Raw genomic sequence first — 22,020 nt, 5'->3', positions numbered from 1 at the left:
TCGCTCCATAGATGCTGCCACACCCATTGAGTTTCTCCAGCATTTTTGTCTACCTTCGATTTTTCCAGCATCTGCAGTTCTTTCTTAAACAAGCGAAATATGAGGTGCTGTTCCTCCAATTTGCACTGGGCTTCACTCTGACAATGTAGGAGGCCCAAGTCAGATTGGAAATGGGAGGGGGAGTTAAAGTGCTGAGCAACCGGGAGGTCAGGTAGGTTAAGGTGGATTGAGCGGAGGTGTTTAGCGAAACGATCGCCGAGCCTGCGCTTGGTCTCGCCGACGTACAGGAGTTGACACCTGGAACAGTGGATACAGTAGATAAGGTTGGAGGAGGTGCAAGTGAACCTCTGGCTCATCTGAAAAGACTATCGGGGTCCTTGGATGGAGTTGAGGGGGGGGGTAAAGGGACAGGTGTTGCATCTCCTGCGGTTGCAGGGGGAAGTACCTGGGGATGGGGTGGTTTTGGGTGGGAAGGGACAAGTTGACCAGGGAAGGGAACTGTCTCTCCAGAAAGCAGAAAGTGGTGGAGATGGGAAGACTCCGGTGGGAGGTGGCTGATCTGGAGGTCCGGGCCGCTGAGGATGTTCTCCGTCGGGGTTCCATCGTTCCCGGCGTGAGGGTCTGAGCATCGGGCCGCCCGTGGCGGCGACTGCGGGTGCTCGGGAGGCCCCGACCACGGGTGAACATCTGGGAAGATTGGCAGGGAGGCTGGCTGGACTATGGTACCTTCCTCAACTTTGGTGCCACTGTGTTGTGTTGTGGTTATGTTGTGTCGTGGACTTCTGTGTTTGTGCTTTAAAATTTTTTTTAAATATGTTTTATTTATTTATTATTTCTTTTTATGTTACTTGACTGTAAGGAAAATTCATTTTGTTGTCTCTAATATGAGATAATGACAATAAATTGAATACAATACAATACAATACAATGTGGGCAGTGATGGAATCCCGTTGGAGGTGGCGAAAATGTTGGAGGATTATATGCTGTTTTTAACTGTTGCGAAAAATGGCAGATCGACTCTCGGAACTTTTCATTGTATATTTCATTTTTCATTGTATATATTCACTAACCTTTGAGTGAAGATGGTGTCCGATTTTAAAGTCTTTCTCCTCCCATTTTAAATCTATCTTCTCTAGTTTTAGACTCCCCTACTCTGGGATATTACTAAAAATAAACACATGCAGGGTTTCAAACATCTTTTCATCTATTTGACTAGAGCCCAAAGCCAGAAAAGTCATTGACATAAACACCTAGTTAATAAGTAATACTTATTCTAATATAAATTGACTTGGCTTTCTTTTCCAGAGTGAGATAAAACACAATTGTGAACTAAATCGCGAAGAGTGGCTAATTTTTGTGTTCCTTCAATATCACTGCTCTAATACAACTCCATAGAGTTGCTGCAGAAATTACTCAATTTTTCAACAATGATACAATCACAAGCACTGATTGAATCTATGTTCTCTCTTGGGAGAACAATCATGGGAGAATCCATGTACACAAAAGTGGGAAATCAAATATATCGATTTAAGATTTGTAGTCCCTGATGAGAATAGCAAAGGCACTGTAAATCTCATATCTCTAGAAAACTGAAAGCAGTACATACAGTAGATGCTGGAAATTTGAAAAAGTCAGAAAATGCTGGAAATACTCAGGTCAGACGGGATTCAATATCAACGATTTTTCATGAGACCTCCTGATGAAAGGTCATAATTTTTAAGCATTATCTCCGTTTGCCTCTTCATAAATGTTAACTGACATGCTGAATATTTCCAGCATTGTTTTGATTTTATTTCTGAAAGATTTGTTTCATTTTCAACACCAGGATATCTTGCTGAAAGATAATTAAGCTGATGTTAATAAAGTACAAATAATTATTTGGTCACTTTCATCGTTTCATTTCGAAGGGAAGATCATAACTGAGTACATTGGTTGTATCCAGTGTGCAGTAAATGTTACATTTGACTTACTGTGCCTCTACCAGATCTTTGCTATAGTAATCCAAAACTAATCCCTCTCCTCTATTCTGGCGACAACACTGCATCTTCCCCATCTTAAAATACTTGTCCATTTTCTCTTAAAATAGATCTGATGAGCGCCACCTTAATGTATACCTATCTCACATCACAGACTCTTTTAATTGGATATTTGGCACCTATTACTTACGTATAATCCAGGAAGACCAGGAGGCCCCACGTCACCCTAATAAAAACAATAATAATAAAAACAAAAGTATAATTAGTTGGGAACTAATTGGTCAACGTGCAGCTCATTTTTACTGTTTCTATGCTGTACAATTCTATGACTAATGTGCTTAAAAAGCATACTAAATTAAATTAGAAAGTTGAAAAGAAAGGTCGTTCTGGTCTATAACTTGTAATGTGAACCACAGCATGTGTTGGAGTCTGCAGGACACATGCTGCAATTTCATTTGAGATAAACGTCAGAGCACTCCAATGGTGCTTGTCTGTTAGTAACACTTAAAAATCCATCTCGTGATGCTTCACATGAGGAGCAATGTTTGACAAATGCCATCCATAACATGACGAAACAAATGATTCTGTTGAATGGAGCACATTGGAGGAGCCTCAATCCTTTCAGAGCAATGGGCCTTAAGCCTCAGAACAGTGTTTGCCATTTGTGCAAGGGCAATTCAGTACCCCAGATGAGACTGACTTTCTGTGTGAGTGCACCTTGCAACCTCTATTCTTTCAATAGACAATAGACAATAGGTGCAGGAGCAGGCCATTTGGCCCTTCGAGCCAGCACCGCTATTCAATGCAATCATGGCTGATCATCCCCAATCACGAGATAGACTATTATCTGAATGGTGGCTGATTAGGAAAAGGGGAGATGCAACGAGACCTGGGTGTCATGGTACACCAGTCATTGAAAGTAGGCATGCAGGTGCAGCAGGCAGTGAAGAAAGCGAATGGTATGTTGGCAATTCATAGCAAGAGGATTTGAGTATAGGAGCAGGGAGGTTCTACTGCAGTTATTCAGGGCCTTGGTGAGACCACACCAGGAGTATTGCATACAGTTTTGGTCTCCTAATCTGAGGAAAGACATTCTTGCCATAGAGCGAGTACAGAGAAGGTTCACCAGACTGATTCCTGGGATGTCAGGACTTTCATATGAAGAAAGACTGGATAGACTCGGCTTGTACTCGCTAGAATTTAGAAGATTGAGGGGGGATCTTATAGACACTTACAAAATTCTTAAGGGGTTGTACAGGCTAGATGCAGGAAGGTTATTCCCGATGTTGGGGAAGTCCAGAACAAGGGGTCACAGTTTGAGGATAAGGGGGAAGTCTTTTAGGACCGAGATGAGAACATTTTTTTTCACACAGAGAGTGGTGAATCTATGGAATTCTCTGCCACGGAGGATGGCTAGAAACATTAAAAAAAGGTGCAGGAGTAGGACATTCGGCCCTTCGAGCCTGCACCGCCATTCAATATGATCATGGCTGATCATCCAACTCAGTATCCCGTACCTGCCTTCTCTCCGTACCCCCGATCCCCTTAGCCACAAGGACCACATCTAACTCCCTCTTAAATATACCCAATGAACTGGCCTCAACTACCTTCTGTGGCAGAGAATTCCAGAATTCGCTTTCTTCACTGCCTGCTATACCTGCATGCTTACTTTCATAGACTGATGTACAAGGACCCCCAGATCCCATTGTATTTCCCCTTTGCCCAACGACGCCATTTAGATAGTAATCTGCCTTTCATCTTTTTATATTCTCTTCAGATTCCAGGTGTCCGTTAATATTTTACACAAGGAACCAAGAGCATGTTAATAATAGCTCAAGTTGCTAGGAATATCCTCAAGGAGTGTTTTGACATTTTCAGGAGGTTCCAACAAGCACATGAATATTTGTATGAAAACCTAAGGAAATTAATATTCAGTTCCAAGGATTGTAGTCAGTTCCAAGGTTTGTCCAAGGGTAATTTTGCAGGGTATATATACTTGGATTGCCAGTGTTCAGGCCTTCATGTGTGCGCTAATATTTGAAATCATTAATTGATTGTTAATACTTAACAGGATCCCAAGGGCATGTCAATAACTATGGTTAGTCAGTGAGAGTTGGCCAAGACTCACCAACAGAAAGATAATGCCTACCTGACTTGACCACACATAGACTCATTGATAAAATATCTGCAGTAAACCTTTGCCCCACCAATGCCATTCTCACGACCTTCAAAATTTTGAAGTCTCTCTTCTTATCCATGCCTTCTCTTAGTTGCTGCTCCACATTCCAAGATTTCCTTTGTAAAGTAACTTTATTCATTTCACTGTCTAGTGCAAATTACTGAATCCTCGGTGATTATTTCAATGTTAGGACTTTATGCAGCAAGCGGCTATCCCTCTTTATTATATCTATCTATTGTTTTATTTTTCAATATTTAGTAACTCGATGAAGCAGCACAATTTGTTTAAAGGAGAAATTTAACCCCTTCTATTTTTTTCATTAATTTGATTGAGATTTTAAAACTGTTGTCCTTTTTTACTGATATTTCACTATGTCCCACTGCATCAATGAAGGTAAAGTCACTAGACTTGGACACAATCCGAGTATAATCCCACTAATACATTACAGGCGAGTCATGTTACTCCCATGTACTTATATTCTCTGCATCTGTTCACACAGCTCATTCCATTTGACTTGGCAATTGGTTTTCACATTGCAGGGATGTTTTCAATGAGTGGTCTGTAGCATCCTCAAGCTCTGTCTTTTGAAAGATTATATCCTTCATTGCATAATCTTATTTACTATCTACCAATTTAGAACGTGCATGCTATATATTGCTCAATACTGAATGTCACATGCTATTCATCCATCCAGATGTTGCCTCCAGAGTATTTTAATTCTCATCAATGAATCTCAGTGTTCCTTACTACTTGATCAACCACTATTTTGCTCATAAATATTCAATAAATGATTAAATATAAATTCTCAGGAGATTCCACATTTAATGCAATCTAATCTGAATAGCTCCAATTCTCTCCAATATCAATTTAATTCTTGAGCCTGGCAATAACTGGTAATGCTGCATTTAGGTTGTTTGCACTTGTAAACATGGATTTGACTAATATTCTCCGTCCTCTTTCAAGATAAACACCATTAACCCATTTCATTAACCGCTCACTTTAAGTTGTGCAGTGTCTAAAATGGAAGAAAGTGAGTTGGCATTCATTTTTGCAGACTGATTTTTGTAAATGGCCACTAATTCGATATCACGGGTTGAACATCATTGAACAAGCCAAAACCGCTGCACCACGTCCAGTCATTTTGTAAAAACTTAATCTCGTCCAAGTGCTTGTCTTTTGTGGCAGAAATGTTCAGCTCACGTCACAAATTTCTAACCTGTCATTGGCATTTACAGAAATTTCAGATGGCACTCACCTTTTCACCTTTTGCACCAGCTGGACCAGTGTCACCAGGGTCACCCTTTAAACCCTGCATGAAAGAAGTAGAATGCATTAATCAGACATTTTATTCTGCTGTAAGCTGATTGTTTTTTAATTATAGCTCTAAATCACACAATATTCAGGCATTTAAACTAAAGTATTATCAAAACCATTCAAGCAAATTAAGAAATACTAAAGCAAAGCTAAATCCAAGTAGAAATCTGTGTTTGTTAAACAATATCTAAGCTTTGATTTAAATGTAAACATCTACTGAAATACATGGATGAAAATACATGCCTTTGTGAAGGTGAAATACAGGGAAGGAAGATGTGCTGAGAAGGGCCGATAAAAAACTTAAAGGAATAAATAGCATTAAAGCTCTGAGAGAAGATATGCAAAAGTAAGAAATTGAATAATAAGCAACTCAGGACGGAGGGGCTAGTTAAGAAGAATAAATTCAGCTTGTGATTCATTAAGATAACATGACCAAATTGCTCCACCAAAGTTCTAAAAATGTTAAGATACTTTACTCCAACACAAGCAACAGTGTGAAACTATTTTTTGTTTTGAGGGTATCAAAAATAAGGTGACAGAATCTTGAAATTACTAATATATATTTGGGACGGAAGAACTCTCTCAGACAATGTGAAATCCGAAATGATCTTTGCCAGAAAGAAGCAAATGCAGCATCTGCAGTTCCTTGTTTCTACGATACCAGAATCATGTTGGTTTCAAAATAGATGGAAAGAGTATCACTTGGATAAAGTATTAAGGCTATAGAATAGACTAAAGGTGATTAAACAGGCTTCAGTTTTAACTCAACAATTACTAATTACATCTTCAACAATTACTAGAAGATGTTCCTAGGGATGAATGGCAAAAATATTGTTCCTATTTTCCTGAATAATTAAATGCATCAAGGAGAAGTTTCTGTAACTGATCTAGGAGCCATCTGGTGGTTTATGCTTCCCCTACATAGAGGCTTGTCAAACTTGTAATTATTTGTGCATCTGGGGCTCTATTCATAACCTGATGGATAATGCAAGTGTTGTTTTTTGGTGGAGCTAATCCACTATATAAACTTCTGTTTACTTTATCCAACCTATATTCTTTGAAAATAATATCAATCTTTTAATATCTCACCAGGATCCTAAAAACCCCCAAAATAAATGACCAGACATATTCCAAGTGTTTTTCACAGAGAGTAGTAATGAAGCTGGGCACCAGGCATACTCCCTGCTCATCTTTGTGACTCCTTCTTAATGAATTCCGGGAACAACATGATGTCCAACTTCCACTTCCATTTCTTTGACCAGGGTTCTTCATCCTAGAATGTGGTCTCTTCTTCTAATTTCCAAAATTCTTGAACACCTCCCTCTTATGCTCACTAGATTGATCCTTTACTGTCTGCTGACACAATGTTTTTCCATTCCCTTCACTCAATCTAACTAACTTCCTCGGAGACCGAAGGTGGCTTTCAGACATATCCTCATACCACCCAAAATTCAACATAAGTGGCTGTCCAGGGAAAGATAAACAACAGAGACAGACTCTTTGGAACCTCTTGCCTCCATTTTATTTGGAGTGTTGCTTTCAAATCTTCACCCAAACTCATTATTCTTTGACTAGCAGTGGTCCTCCCAGCTTGTCATCCAATTGGTCAAGTGAAAATAAGTTTCCGGAGGGCCACTCCAAAAAATATAACTAACCTCATTAGCAAGCCAGGGAAGCAATAACTTCACCCTGGTCATTAGTAGTGCAGAACCAGTCCTGGACTCTGGAAGCTCAACAAAGTTGCCTATGACCACCCCAAGAATTACGGATAGTGATTGGGACTGGAGCAGGTAGTTAGAGCCTAAATTGAGCGATTAACTGTATGTGTGTTGGGGATTATTCAGGGGTTATAAAATGATCTGGAAGTTACAGACATTAATTCAAAACAAGAGTCATTCTTCAGAAGAGGTCAATGTGGGCAAGTTGGGCCGAAGAGCCTGTTTCCACGCGGTATGACTCTATGACAAGGAACTGCAGATGCTGGTTAACTACAAAGATACAAAGTGCTGGAGTAACTCAGCAGGTTCGTGAGCATCTCTGGGGAATGTAGATAGGTGACATTTCAGGTCGGGACCTTCTTCAGACTGATTGCGGTGCATCAGAAGAACCACAATCAATCTGAGGAAGGGTCCTGAAACGTCACCAATCCATGTTCCCCAGAGATGCTGACTGACCTGTTGAGTTAAAGCCCTGTCCCACTGTACGAGTTCATTCAAGAGCTCTCCCAAGTTAAAAAAAAAAAATCAAACTCGTGGTAAGCACGTAGAATGAATGTAGCGGGTACGTCGGAGCTTGGGGACATCTCTTAGCGGCTCGTAACGCTAATGGCAGGTACTCGGTAAATGCGGTAAGCTCGGGAAGACTCGTGAAGATTTTTCAACATGTTGAAAAATGTCCACAACAGCCCCGAGTGCTTGCGAGCGGCCATTACCGTAATTCTCCGAGTTCGAATCAGGGCAAACTCGGGAGAACTTTTGAATGAACTCGTACAGTGGGACAGGGCTTTAACTCTAGCAATTTGTGACTATTCTTCAGAATATTTGTTCTAATGTGCTTTGTAAACAGTAATCAGCTTGAAATTAAAAGGATAGCTTTGCAAACAGACAGGCTGTCTACTGAGACAATCAAATATGTTAATTGGCCTGCATCGAACCAGAAATACGCAGCTAAAGTTATTTCACACCATTTAGATAGAGATAAAGGAAGCTTCCAGAGCGGACTTATTTTGTCACTTGGCACATAAAGCATGACCATAGGCACATTTGTCTGTCTATCTATTATTAGGATATGTATATACTCAGTCAGCTCTCACAACAGCAATGTTGGGTACAGGCATATGTAAACTGAAGATGCTGGTACATAAAAAAAGACACAAATTGCTGGGCTAACACTGCGGGTCAAGCAGAATCACTAGAAAACATGGATAGGTCTGACGTTTCAGATCAGGACACTTCATTGGACTGATTGTGGTAGGAGCCTGAAAGTTGAAAGAAAGGTGGGGTGGAACAAAGCCTTACAAGTGATAGGTGGAATCAGATAAGAGGGATTTTGAATGGCGGATGGGTGGACAAAGGTCAGTTATGGGAAGAAGACAAAAGGCTGCGAGATATGGAGAGACGAGGCACAAAATGTGAAACCAGAGAAGGGGTATTGTGGAAAGGGACGTTGGAGAATTCAATGTTCATGCCACTGGGTTGCAAGCTACCCAAGCAGAACACAAGGTGCTGTTCATCCAGCTTGCATGTCATCTCACTCTGGCAACAGAAGAGGTCCAGGACAGAGAGGTCAGAATGGGATAGGAAGGGGAATTAAAATGGTTAGCAACCAGGAGATCCAACAGGCCTTGGTGGACCAAGCCCAATTGCTCAGCCAAATGGTCACCTGGTCCATGCGTGGCAGAAATGTTGTAGAATGTGAGATGAATGAAGGCTGGTGCGATGAAAGCTAAGGACCAGGGGAACTATACTTGTTCTGTCTGGGTCGAGGCGGAGTGAGAGCAGAACTAAATGTTGGGTGTATAAATTCCCTGTCTTGAGATGATTTTAGACATGTTGAATTTCCGTGTCCCAATAAAAAGAGCAAGATATTTAAGGAAAAGGCATAAGAATTGCTTTGCTTTATAAATATATATCCATTGTGTTAACTCATTAAATTTCACTGTCATGTTGACAATTATATGCAATTATATGCAGTGGCATTTGGAGAGAGTTGGGTTCTATGTATTCTTTCCGCCGTCAAAATCAAAATGATTAAATAAGACATTTAATTGCGGCAATAAAGTAGTAACCAATGCCTTAGTACTCAGACTTCATGGTTGGATAGTGCTGTTTTATTTCACCTGGTAATCAATAGTGGAAAAGCATTCAAAGCAGCAGACGATTACAGGGTTAAATATATGGGAAATAATTACGTCATGGAAGCAATTACGTCAGAAATCTAGCCAGAGTAAAATGGTTTCAAAGAATCCCGAGTCTTTAATCCAGCAAACATCAAAGGTTACTCACTCATAAATGGATCTTTACTTTATTTGATTGTTCCTAATTTGTGAGAATGTAGAAGAGCTCCTTTTGTTGACTTTTGGGGGTGGCACAGTGGAGCAGCTTACAGAGCTCCTGTCTCAGCTCCAGCGACCTGGATTCAATCCTGACCCCTGCTGCTGTCAAGTGTGAAGCTTTGCATGTTCTCCCTTGATTGTGTGGATTTCCTCCCTCATCTCAAATACATTAGTCGGCTAATCGGCCAGTGGAAAAGTTGCCACTATAAATTGCCCCTCGAGTGTAAGCAGGTGGTAGAATCTAGGGATGTGTGGGGGGGGGGGGTTATTTATGGGAACATGTGGAGAATAATATGTAGGATTAATGTAAATGGGTATGTGATAGTTGGTGCATAGTTGGTAGGCTGAAGGGCCTATTTCTGATCTTCATGACTGTATCCTATGATTTACTAAGGCGTTATCTGCAGCCCTTTTCATGATGTTGCTTCAGTAATTTTTGACTATGACCTTGGGATGAATCTCATTATTCGTGCCTACTATGTTCTGGTGTGCTAAAGTAAAGCAAAAATGTAATTGTCCTATTAGGGACACATGACAATAAATCTCTCTTGAACGTACAAAGTTTGGGTCCATTGAGATAAATTGGTTAATTGCTGTACAGTACATTGATTTCAATCTAATTGTTACCAAGGTGAGTAATGTTCCAACAGGGTGAAAATGGGATATGGCAACTGGTGAATAATCTGCGTAGCCTAGTCAAAGCCCGTGAAGCAAAGTGGAAAAATTGTCCTGTGGTCTATGCACTACACTAGCATGTGGTTGGCTGTATGCCACATAGTCTCTTGTCAACCTAGACATAGAATCTATAATGAGGTCTCAAAACAGTGTTTCTATGGATAACTATCAGCTAGATTATGATAATTTCCTAAATAAAAAGTTCTCTGTATAATTGAAGAGGCAGCATTGGAATATTATGATATGGTTTGTGACCATTTATTCTTGATGAGAACCTGTTTCTCCTTTGATATTTGTTACACAGGGCAAGCCGTCTGAAGAAGGGTTTCGACTCGAAACGTCACCCTTTCCTTCTCTCCAGAGATGCTGCCTGTCCCGTTGAGTTACTCCAGCTTTTTGTGTCTATCTTCGAATCAGATGTCATAGCTGCTTTTGAATCATACCAACAAATGACAGTTGTTGGACATGGAGCAGTTCATCACCGCAACACAGGAGTTCAAATCACTGGAGCTCACTGTAAAACAGTGCAGACATCAATTGGATGAGGGGCCTTAATGGAAGGAAGCAGGCTCATCTGAGGGGTCCTTAAAGGTTCAGGCCTTACCTACACTATGGTTGCAGAACCTGACACAGAGACCAGGATGATCCAATTTCCCTGACAGCAAATTTCCCAGCATTGCCTTCTACTTTTTTTGGGGGGTGGTGAGTCACAGCTTGAATCCTCGCCCCCGGTGTCCACATTCCTGTCACAATTTTCAGCTGAATGTCAGAGAAGATGGGTGTTTGTCACCTGGCCTGAATGCCATAGATGGGAAATCCAACCCCTTGATATTAGAACCCCTATAGCTGCAATTGCCGAGCAGCAATTGCACAGCTGCTCCCAAGGCTTCATGTCGAGAACAGATTATAGCTAAACGACACTCTTTAATTTATTGCTGATTAATACAACAACCCCATTATACTTTATGTGGAAAAAACTTTTGATTTTCCACCACAATTAAAAATAATGATAAGTGCCGTCTTATCATTCAGAAAATAATTATATTTGCAATTCAGTTTTCCTCAGAAACAAATCAAACATCTTAAAAGTATAAGGTAGACAAAAATGCTGGAGAAACTCAGCCAGCGAGGCAGCATCTATGGAGCAAACGAATAGGTGATGTTTTGGGTCGAGACCCTGCTTCAGACTGATGTGGGGGTGGTGGGGTGGGAAGAAGAAAGGAAGAGGTGGAGACAGTGGGCTGTGGGAGAGCTGGGAAGGGGAGGGGAAGGAGGGGGAAAGCAAGAACTACCTGAAATTGGAGGTCAATGTTCATACCACTGGGATGTAAACAACCCAAGCGAAATATGAGTTGTTGCTCCTCCAATTTGCAGAGGGACTCACTCTGGACATGGAGGAGGCCTAGGACAGAAAGGTCGGATTTGGAATGGGAGGGGGAGTTGAAGTGCTGAGCCACCAGGAGATCAGGTTGTTTAATGCGAACTGTGCAGAGGTGATCGCCAAGCCTGCGCTTGGTCTCACCGATGTAGAGCAGTTGACATCTAGAGCATCGGATGCAATAGATGTCAAGGAGGTGCAGGTGAACCTCTGCCTCACCTGGAAGGACTGCTTGGGTCCCTGGATGGAGTCGAGGGAGGAGGTAAAGTGACAAGTGAAGCATTTCTTGCGGTTGCAAGGGAAAGTACCAGGGGAGGGGGTGGTTTGGGTGGGAAGGGACGAATTGACCAAGGTGTTATGGAGGGAGCGGTCTCTGCGGAAAGCCGAAAGGGGATTAGATAGGAAGATGTGGCCAGTGGTGGGATTCCGTTGGAGGTGTCGAAAATGTCGGAGGATTATCTGTTGTATGTGACGGTTGGTAGGGTGGAAGGTGAGGACAAGGGGGACTTTGCCCTTGTTACGAGTGGGGGGGGGGGATGGGGATTGAGAGCGGAGCTACAGAATTTCGAGAAGAATAAAAGTATACATCACTTTGCTGACACGCAACATAATTTACTTCAATCACATAACTAGAGCCTGTCCATTGTTGGATCATTCAGCAGCTGCATACCCTTGCATATACCTGTTCAAGATATTAAATAATCAGTTACCATATTGGTAATGAGACAATCTACATTTCTAATTCTTCTTAAAAGTAGGAAAAATAGACCCGTATCCTCTTGATGTTTTTTTCATAATCGCAGGGCAAAAGTGGTGCAATTGTAGATAAAAGCCATTGTTATAATTTAGAAAATGCAATGTACACTTGAGATTCAACAGACAGCAATTTTTCATTAAAAAAAAAATCAAAAAGATCTTACATCTCTTCCAGATAAACCTTGTGGCCCAGCATCTCCAAGATCTCCTTTCTCACCCTGAATAACGAAAAAATATATGAAATTACTTAGTGTATCAAAGCTTCTAGATGTACACCATCCAATACAGAAAACACAAGCTTCAATTATTTGCTCAGGGTAGTTTATTCGACAAATTAGCAAATCAAGTTAAATACAACAAATGTGTTGGTACTTCTAATTATTTTTACGACTTTGTCTTCTAGAGATTGGCTTCTACTTAAAATGGGACCAATGGTGTACATGTTGGATATAATCTACCTAAATTCCCCTATAAGATTGGAAAATGCAAATGTAAAACCACTACAAATGTACACACACAAGAGAAGGAAGACAAAATGCAGGAAACTACAAAATAGTTAGCCAGCACTTATGGAGATGGAAGGAATTGCAGACGTTTGTTAACAAAAAAAGATACAAAGCGCTGGAGTAATTCAACAGGTCAGGCCGCATCTCTGGAGAACATAGATCAATGACGTTTCAGATCAGGACCTTTCTTCAGATTCTGAATTCAAATGTTTTATTCTATCCATGTTCTCCAGAGATGCTGCCTGACACGTTGAGTTACCCCAGCACATTGGGTCTTTTCTTTAGCTACACCTATTGTTGGGAGAAAAGTAGAACCTGCTATTACGGAGACAATTAAAAGGACATTTAGAAAATCATAAGACAATCATGCAAATTTTATATCAAAGTGATATTGTGGTTGACAAATTTGCTGGACTTTTGAGAGGATATAATAAAGTGGATAAAGGGCAACCAATAGAAGTGGTTCTTGAATTTCCTGAAGGCATTCAGTGTGGTGCCACAGAAAAGAGACACGAAAAATTATGGGGCTGGCATGGATAAGGAGTTCACCAATTAGCAGGAAACGGAGAGCGAGGGGCCCTAGTGCATAAAGGACAAAGGGTCTGCAAAAAAGTCAAAGGTGCAGCAAGTAGTTAGGAGGGCGAATGGAATGCAAGACAGCTTTGTACTAGCTGTCACAGGTTGCTCAAGAATGGTTGGAGACTTTGGGGCAGGAGGCACTCAAAACCTTGTGCACCAAGAATTCGTCAAAATTAAATTTAATCTGGACCTCTTTAAGACAAATGTGAATGTTGGATGCATGCTCTGGCTTTCAAAGGCAGTCTCCACAGAGATTTGTAGCATCTGTGGAGCGACTGTCCATGGTGCTCTCCAGTTCGGCTGCAGTAAATCTCGGCTTCCTGGCCTCAGGTAGCTCCCATTGGTCAGAGTCATACATCAGTCTTCTGCTGACTGTAGCATTACACCATTCACCTACGCTGCATAATCATGGATAAATGGTTTAATGTATTTTGATTTTAGTGAAAAGCAAGTCGCATCTCAGCAACTGGGGTTTGCCAGCATTGTCAGCTTTCCAAGATGCAAGCTCCCTGTGAGTACACGTATAGTAACAAGAGTTCCCTGAAAAGCCAAGAGATCTTCCAAAAGGGCTTCCTTACCCTAATCTTACAAGAGATTAGTTTTCTCATGACCTATGCCTTGTTTTCTAGAGGATCTGATAAATACTTAATTATTAGGGAGTCCATATTGCCTGCCACTCCAATGCATAATCCTGTCTGAGGTTTGCATCTGAGAAATAAGAGTGACAGAACACTTGAGCAAAACACAAAGTGCTGGAGGAACGCAGCAGACCAGGCAGGCGTTTTGCGGAAGATTCCAGCATCTGAAATTCCTTGTGACTACACAATCCTTGTGACCTGAGCAATGATGCAACAGCAGCCAGTAACAACCGGAATAGTAGTGAAGAATGCCACTGGATTTCTACAAAATACATTCTGCTACTGACATCAGTGTGAGGGTATCCTGCAGTACATACTTAATGGCTGCAGGTACTTCTTTGCAGTGGACCCTATGCTGCATATTCTGGACACAGCCAATTCCAAGGAAGACTAGCTGAGAGACTTAGAGACCGAAAGCCTGGAAGCACAGTCAGAGGCTCAGCTGAAGCTGTAATGGGCCTGTCCCACTTAGGTGATTTTTCAGGCAACTGCCAGTGACCGTCAAGTTGTCGGCAGTCGCCTGAAAAACCGGCAACTGGAATTGCGACTGTCAGAGTGGAACACATCGTTTCCTTCACCAGCCTGTTATGTGGGCAGGGGACAGGGCAAGCGGGGGGAGCGCTGTCTGAGTGAAATTCACATGGTGCAAAGCCAAGGTGATACAGACACACACCGTGATGAACAGGAAGATTGGTGCTGTAATTAAGACGGCTAAAGCACAGTGTATGATAAGTACTTTAAAAGAGGGGGGGAGAGGGGTTAGGAGAAGGAGGGAGGAGGAGTGGAGCTAACTTTTAAGAAGCCAGAGATACACGGCTGTGAAGCTCAGTGGACATTTAACATTACCAGTCGGTTATCCTTGGTTCTGAAAACTGCTGTTTACATTTTTTTTCCCCCAATTAGCCAATGAAATTCACCGGTCAGCACCGGCTGCAACCTTCAAGAACCTACTAGAACCTTCGACCTCTTGCGGCACGAGATTTCTCGCTACTCTCCATGGTGGCTTCATTCTGGTCACCACTAATTTTTCAACATGTTGAATAATTCGCGGCGACCAGAATGCGGGAGTGAAGGCAACTCCCCGGCAACCACCCGCGAACATGTGGCGATCGCATAGTCTCCTGCAATCGCCAAAGAAGTCGCCTAAGTGGGACAGGCCCATAAGGCAATGATGGCTACAAGGAGGATGTTTCTGAAGAGCATCACCTGCGTGTGCAGGGGGAAAACAGGCACAATTACAGAGTCTCTCATATAGAGATAATTCACCTGAAAACTCTCCACCTTCATTCAGGCATTCAGTCTCCCTCTAAAGTACATAATTCGCTTCACCACACCAATCCAATAAACACCCATTTGTATTCCATGCAGCTTTGCAGGTCCAAATGCACTGCTTATGAAATAATTAATTCTGCTCCCATTAAACCCTGATAAATGGCAACTCGCTAAATCCACTCCGTTCTCTGCACACAATCCACCTTCCTCAGGGCAGCTCTTATCTTAGGTTTGGCCCTAACATTTTGGGACCATGATCACAGATATGGCCAATGTAGCTGAGAGTAACGCACATTTTAATATATTGATAAATGCACATGCAAAGGATGAAGGATTACATCGCAGGACGAGCCAAAGGAGTCACATTCAACAACGATGAAGAAACCCTCCTGGAATTAAGTTGGAGTCATGATGATCAGTCTAAGCTAATAAAATGATTTACATCCAAATTATACTCCCTGTACTGTACTCCCTGTACACACATGACTGTGTGGCCTGGTTCAGCTCCAACTCCAAATCATCAAGTTTGCTGATGACACAGTGGTGGTGGGCCTGATCTCCGATAATGATGAGAAGACCTACATGGAGGAGGTGGCTGACCTGGCACTCTGGTGTCAGAACAACAGCATCCTCTTGACTGTCACTAAAACTAAGGAGCTGATTGTGGACTTTAGAAGTGCACAACAACCGAGGACGTACTTGCCACTGGGGATAAATGGGACTACTGTGGATAGGATGAGCAGCTTTAAATACCTGGGAGTCCAAATCACAGAGTCTCTGACATGGACAACACACACAGCTGCACTAGTGAGAAAGGCAAGGCAGCGCATTTACCACCTCAGGCAGCTGAGGAAATTCAGAGTCTCACTGAGGATCCTTCAATCCTTCTACTCTGGTGCTGTAGAAAGTGTCCTGACCGGAAAGATCTCGATCTGGTTTAGCAACAGCTCTGCCCAAGACAGGAAGGCTTTGCAGAGAGTAGTATGTTCGGCCGAATGCACCATGGGAACTACACTCCCTCCCCCCCCGGAGGACCTATACACCAGGAGGTACAGATCCAGAGCCAGCAATATCATGAAGGACCCCTACCACCTCAGCAACGGACTGTTCCAGCTGCTACAGTCAAGCAAACACCTCCGCTGTCACACTGCGAAAACAGAGAGGATGAGACGGAGTTTCTTCCCATCAGGACTGTTAACTCTGATCTCACCGGGGCGTAATTACTGTTAGGTCCTTTTTTAAATGCAAATACTGGTTCTGTTCTGTTGTTCTGCTGTTTTGCACAATACCGCAGGCATTGCCACTTTCACTTCACTGTACATCTTGTATGTGTATGTGACAAATAAAGTTGACTTGACTGGACAATAGGAATCTGCAGGTGAAATCTCAGCAGAAGCCAAGAACTCAAGAAATAGGCTAATCAATCCTGCATGACAGGTATGGCATTAGTTACACTTTGCATCATGTGGTGCCTTGCAGTGAGGCACATCTTTTTATTGAAAAGCAATCTTCATTGCTAGAAGCCATTAAATGTGAGTTCCACCCGGTTATCCTGACAGGCATGCTATTAGTGTAGGAAAGAACTGCAGATGCGGGTTTAAATCGAAGGTAGCCACAAAATGCTGAAATAACTCAGGCAGGCAGCATCTCTGGAGAGAAGTAATGGGTGACGTTTCGGGTTGAGACCCTTCTTCAGATATGCTATTCAGGTATGCTATAAGCGAGTTCGGTATTCCAAAAAATGCAAGAAATCATGGGATTTATCAAAGTTAACAAGCGATAAAAACTCTCTGCAACCGTGCGGTTGCATGCACACAGACCTGTGCCTCATCCGCAGTCAGAACCGAACCTGGGTCTCCGGCGCCGCAATCGCTGTCGATCTCCCACTGGACCATCCCCGTCCCCTCCAGAGTGCCCCCGTCCCGGGGCAGCCAGAGACGTCGGGAGTCAGACGGGACACCAGCCCGGAGCCATGGAGTTAGGGCTGCTTCTCCGCGCTGGCTGTAAGCCTGGGCCGTCGTTTCCGTAAGTCCAGACAGGGCTGGTATGTTAACCCGGTGAGACAGGCAGAGTTGAGCTGGATATAGCGCTGGTTCTCCGCGCTGGCTGTGGCCGCCGCACCCGTCTGACTCCCGATGTCTCAGGCTGCCCCGGATGAGGGGTGGCACTCGGGAGGGGACAGAGATGTCCAGTGGCAGTTCGGCAGTGATTGCAGCACCGGAGACCCGGGATCGATCCTGGCTGCGGATGATGCGCAGGTCTATGTGCATGCCGTGGCACGGCTGCCGAGCGTGTTTATCGCTTGTGACCTATGACCTGGGCATGCGCAGTCGGAATACCGAACTCACTTATTAGTATCCTTCAGATAATACTGGATGTGCAACAGTGCCCACAGCTGCCACACCAGAGTGACTACCCTCGGCGTGCGCAGGAGAGAAATCTGAGAGGCTGATTGGGCACTAAGGATAAATGTCCTAAACCTTTTAGCAGACAATATTAAATCAGATTTCTCAGCAATAATATTCATATTTATCAATATTCCATCAGTTATAGATTGGTAATGAATGAATTAATTCATGTTTATTGGCCAAGTATTCACATACAAGGAATTTGCCTTGGTGCTCCGCCCACAAGTGACAACATGACATAGTGACAGTTAGGAATGACACATAAAACTTAAAACATTAATAATAAACATTAATAATAATTAGAGGGCAGATTGGTAAAATAAAGTAATGATAAAGGATCTGGCTTTTGATAAAAGCAAAATCCCTACAACAATTAAGGCATACGGAACCAGCCAGAAATCTTTAGATGGATGGAGTGTCCAGAGGGGTGCAGTGGTTAGTATGGCTGCCTCACAGCTGAATTGACTTGGGTTCAATCCTGACCTCCTGTGCAGTCTGTGTGGATTTTGCATGTTCTCGCTTCCATCACTATAATCACATGCGTTTCATCCGGCTGCTTTGGTTTCCTCCACATACCAAAGATGTTCTGGTTGATAGGTTGGCTGCTGTAAATTGCCCCTCCTGTTCATGTTGAATGGTAGAATTTGGGGAGTTGATGGGAATGTAGGAAAACAGAATTACTGTAAATGGATAGATGATAGTCAGAGTGGACTCAATGGTCCAAAGGATCTCTTTTCCATCTTGTATGAATCAATGGATAAATCTATACACTATCTCTAGCTGGAAGTGCCTGCTTCTAAAGATCTGATGAGGACTGAATAGGAATTGGCCAAAATTGCTGGGAATCTGATGTTTTGATTTCTCACCAAAGAGCTCTCTTCAATTATGGTAATCTGTTCAGGTGATGTGCTGAAATAATCTGTTAACAACACCTTAATGCTGCCAGATGCAAAGGGAATGATGAAGAGGGGCGGGAAATATGCTCTGGGAGTAGAGAACAGAAGATAACACCGAACAGCAACGTACACAGAGAAAATTGTTTCTATCCTATTGTTTTGATTAGTTGGTCATTGCTGTGATACAATATCCACGGCTTATTCTCACATGCTGTTAGTGCACAAAGCACACGAAGGAATCAATTTTAGAAAATAGATATGGTATTCTGGTGACATATACAGCATTCAAGGTACCACATTGTTCTATTAAATCAGTACTTTGAGCATAAATCAATTTAAATCCTCACTCTTAGCAATGATTCATGTCAATTAAACCAGACAGCCATTCATACAGCACATGGTATTTATAGTTTTATGTGATTTTAAATCTAAAATTGAATATTTTAAACCAATTCTTTGAAGTACAATAATGAAACAAGAATCCAAAATTATTGAAACTTATTTCACTCATGCATATTTTCTCAACTATCGAAATATTTTATACCAAATAGAGCGCTTTAATTTCTCAAGATTAAATATTGGACTCTCTATCCAATGTTTAACTTTAGGAATGGGATGTTTACTGCAGTTGTGCAGTCACAGACTGATGATGTCGAGCATATACTTTAGAAGCTAGGTGCTCTCAATCAGAGAAGAAGCTATTGACAGATGTGGTGGTACTGTATATTCTGCTGTAGAGTTACCCCATACTTCATGGTAATTTTAATACAAACGTTCTCTCATGCAGGAACCTACAGAAGAAACGAGTGGACATCCCTACTGTCCCTCTCAAAGAAAAACTTAAACAATGAAAAGCAGGCTTTGGATCCAGCTCCACTATTCAATACGATCATAGCTGATGATCAATCTCAAGTAAGGTCATGGAGCTGTGCAGCACAGAAACAGGCCCCTTGGTGCATCTTGTCCATGCTGGCACAATTCTGCATACTGGACCATTTGCCTGTATTTGGTTCGCAACACTCCTATCCTGTATCCATGCACTGTGAATGGTTTGTTGTAATAGAAACATAGAAACATAAAAAATAGGTGCAGGTGTAGGCCATTCGGCCCTTCGAGCCTGCACCGCCATTCAATATGATCATGGCTGATCATCCATCTCAGTATCCTGTACCTGCCTTCTCTCCACACCCCCTGATCCCTTTAGCCACAAGGGCCACATCTAACTCCCTCTTAAATATAGCCAATGAACTGGCCTCAACGACCTTCTGTGGCAGAGAATTCCACAGCTTCACCACTCTGTGTAAAAAATGATTTTCTCATCTCGGTCCTAAAAGACTTCCCCCTTATCCTTAAACTGTGACCCCTGGTTCTGGACTTCCCCAACATCGGGAATAATCTTCCTGCATCTAGCCTGTCCAACCCCTTAAGAATTTTGTAAGTTTCTATAAGATCCCCCCTCAATCTTCTAAATTCTAGCGAGTACAAGCCGAGTCTATCCAGTCTTTCTTCATATGAAAGTCCAGCCATCCCAGGAATCAGTCTGGTGAATCTTCTCTGTACTCCCTCTATGGCAAGAATGTCTTTCCTCAGATTAGGAGACCAAAACTGTACGCAATACTCCAGGTGTGGTCTCACCAATACCCTGTACAACCGCAGTAGAACCTCCCTGCTCTTATACTCAAATCATTTTGCTATGAATGCTAACATACCATTCGCTTTCTTCACTGCCTGCTATACCTGCATGCCTACTTTCAATGACTGGTGTACCATGACACCCTGGTCTCGTTGCATCTCCCCTTTTCCTAATCATGTATTGTCTTTCCACTGACTGATTAGCACACAAATGCTTTTCACTATACCTCGGTACATGTGACAATAAACTAAATTAATATTAATATATCTGTCTAAAAGTCTTTTAGAAGTCATAATTGTATCCACTTTTACAGCTTCCTCTGGCAGCTCATTTCAGTTATAGACCACCCGCTGAATGAAAAAGTTGCCCTTAATGTCCCTCTTAAATCTCTCCCCTCAAGTCACTGCTCTCTAGCTTTAGAATCTTCTACCCTGGAAAAAGATTGTAAGAATTTGTCACTCATGATCTTGTGCATCTCAATAATGTCACCCTTCAGCCTCCTGCTCTACAAAGAAAAAAGTCCCAGCCTGTCCAACCTCTCCCGATAACACAAGCCTGCAAGTCCAGGTAACATTCTGGTAAACACTTCTGCACCCTTTCTAACTTAATGATACCTTTCCTATAGTTGGGTGACCAGCACTGCACACAGTACTCCTAGTGTGGCCTCACGAACAATTTGTACAGCTGCATCATGATGTGCCAACTTTTGTACTCAATACCCTTCTAAATGAAGGCAAACATACCAAACACTTAATTGACCACACAGTCCACCTGAATCGCCACATTTAGGGAACCATACATCTGAGCTCCCATATCTCTCTGTCCGACAAAAATCTCCAGGACTTTAGCATTTACTGTTTAAGTCCTGGTTTGAAAAAACAAAGGGCAAAAACTCACATACTGTATGTCAGAATTAAATTCCATTTGCCATTGCGTGGCCCATCTGCCAAACTGTCTAGATCTTGCTGTAAAGATAGATATAATTTCCCGCTGTCTACCATGTCATCAATTTTGGTGACATCTGCAATTTCTGTACAATATTATTTACATTGTCATCCAATTCTTCAGAAGAATCAAGAGACACTGATGGATTACCCACTACTGATGGAATCTTCAATTTCCTCCTACATGTACAATTTATGGATTCAGAAACTGAGGTGCTAATCCTCCCGAATTGTTCAAAGGTGTCTTGAAATTGGCAATTGATGTTTTTGGTCACTGATGCTGACAACCCAGGAGAAAATAAATTTCAATTCATCTTAAACTACTTTTATTCTGACTTTTACCCCATACCCAACATTTTTTTTTAAATTGTAGAAATTTCTGGAAGTTCTCAGCGGGCACAGAGCATCTGCTGCGGAGTGAAGTGTTGGCATCCGCAATAAATCATTACCTGCGCAGACCCTGTTTTAGTATTTTGCTTGGAGTTGCTGCTTGAACTTTTAAGTATTTCCAGCATTTGTTTTTGTGTCAGTCATATGCCAGCTGCCAGATTTTGCTTTTAGACACTGCTTGTGAGTCACTGCACTGGTTTAAAAGGACAAATCCTTTCAGACACTATCCTATCAAATCATATCAGTTTTTAATAGGAATCTGAGGGGGTAACTTTTTCACACAAAGGGTGGTGGGTGTATGGAACAAGCTGCCAGAGTCTGAAGAAGGGGTTTGGCCCGAAACGTTGCCTATTTCCTTCACTCCATAGATGCTGCTGCACCCGCTGAGTTTCTCCAGCATTTTTGTGTACCTGCCAGAGGAG

The 22,020-nt window shown here is 42.2% G+C and overlaps 1 protein-coding gene across 1 annotated transcript in view; it reads right to left on the bottom strand.

Moving 5' to 3' along the window:
* Positions 1–22,020, bottom strand: part of col19a1 (collagen type XIX alpha 1 chain) — a 344,957-nt gene that overhangs the window by 213,778 nt on the left and 109,159 nt on the right. Inside the window, exons 10-12 of the mRNA XM_033021894.1 lie at positions 12,497–12,550; positions 5,411–5,464; positions 2,167–2,202 (exon numbers count right to left, since the gene is read on the bottom strand). Of these exons, the coding sequence (XP_032877785.1) occupies positions 2,167–2,202; positions 5,411–5,464; positions 12,497–12,550 (144 nt within the window). The remainder of the gene's footprint in view (positions 1–2,166; positions 2,203–5,410; positions 5,465–12,496; positions 12,551–22,020) is intronic.

The sequence above is a fragment of the Amblyraja radiata genome, chromosome 5 (assembly GCF_010909765.2).
Source record: "Amblyraja radiata isolate CabotCenter1 chromosome 5, sAmbRad1.1.pri, whole genome shotgun sequence".
In the NCBI taxonomy this organism is placed as follows: Eukaryota; Metazoa; Chordata; class Chondrichthyes; order Rajiformes; family Rajidae; genus Amblyraja; species Amblyraja radiata.
This window is presented reverse-complemented; position numbering and strand designations above follow the sequence as displayed.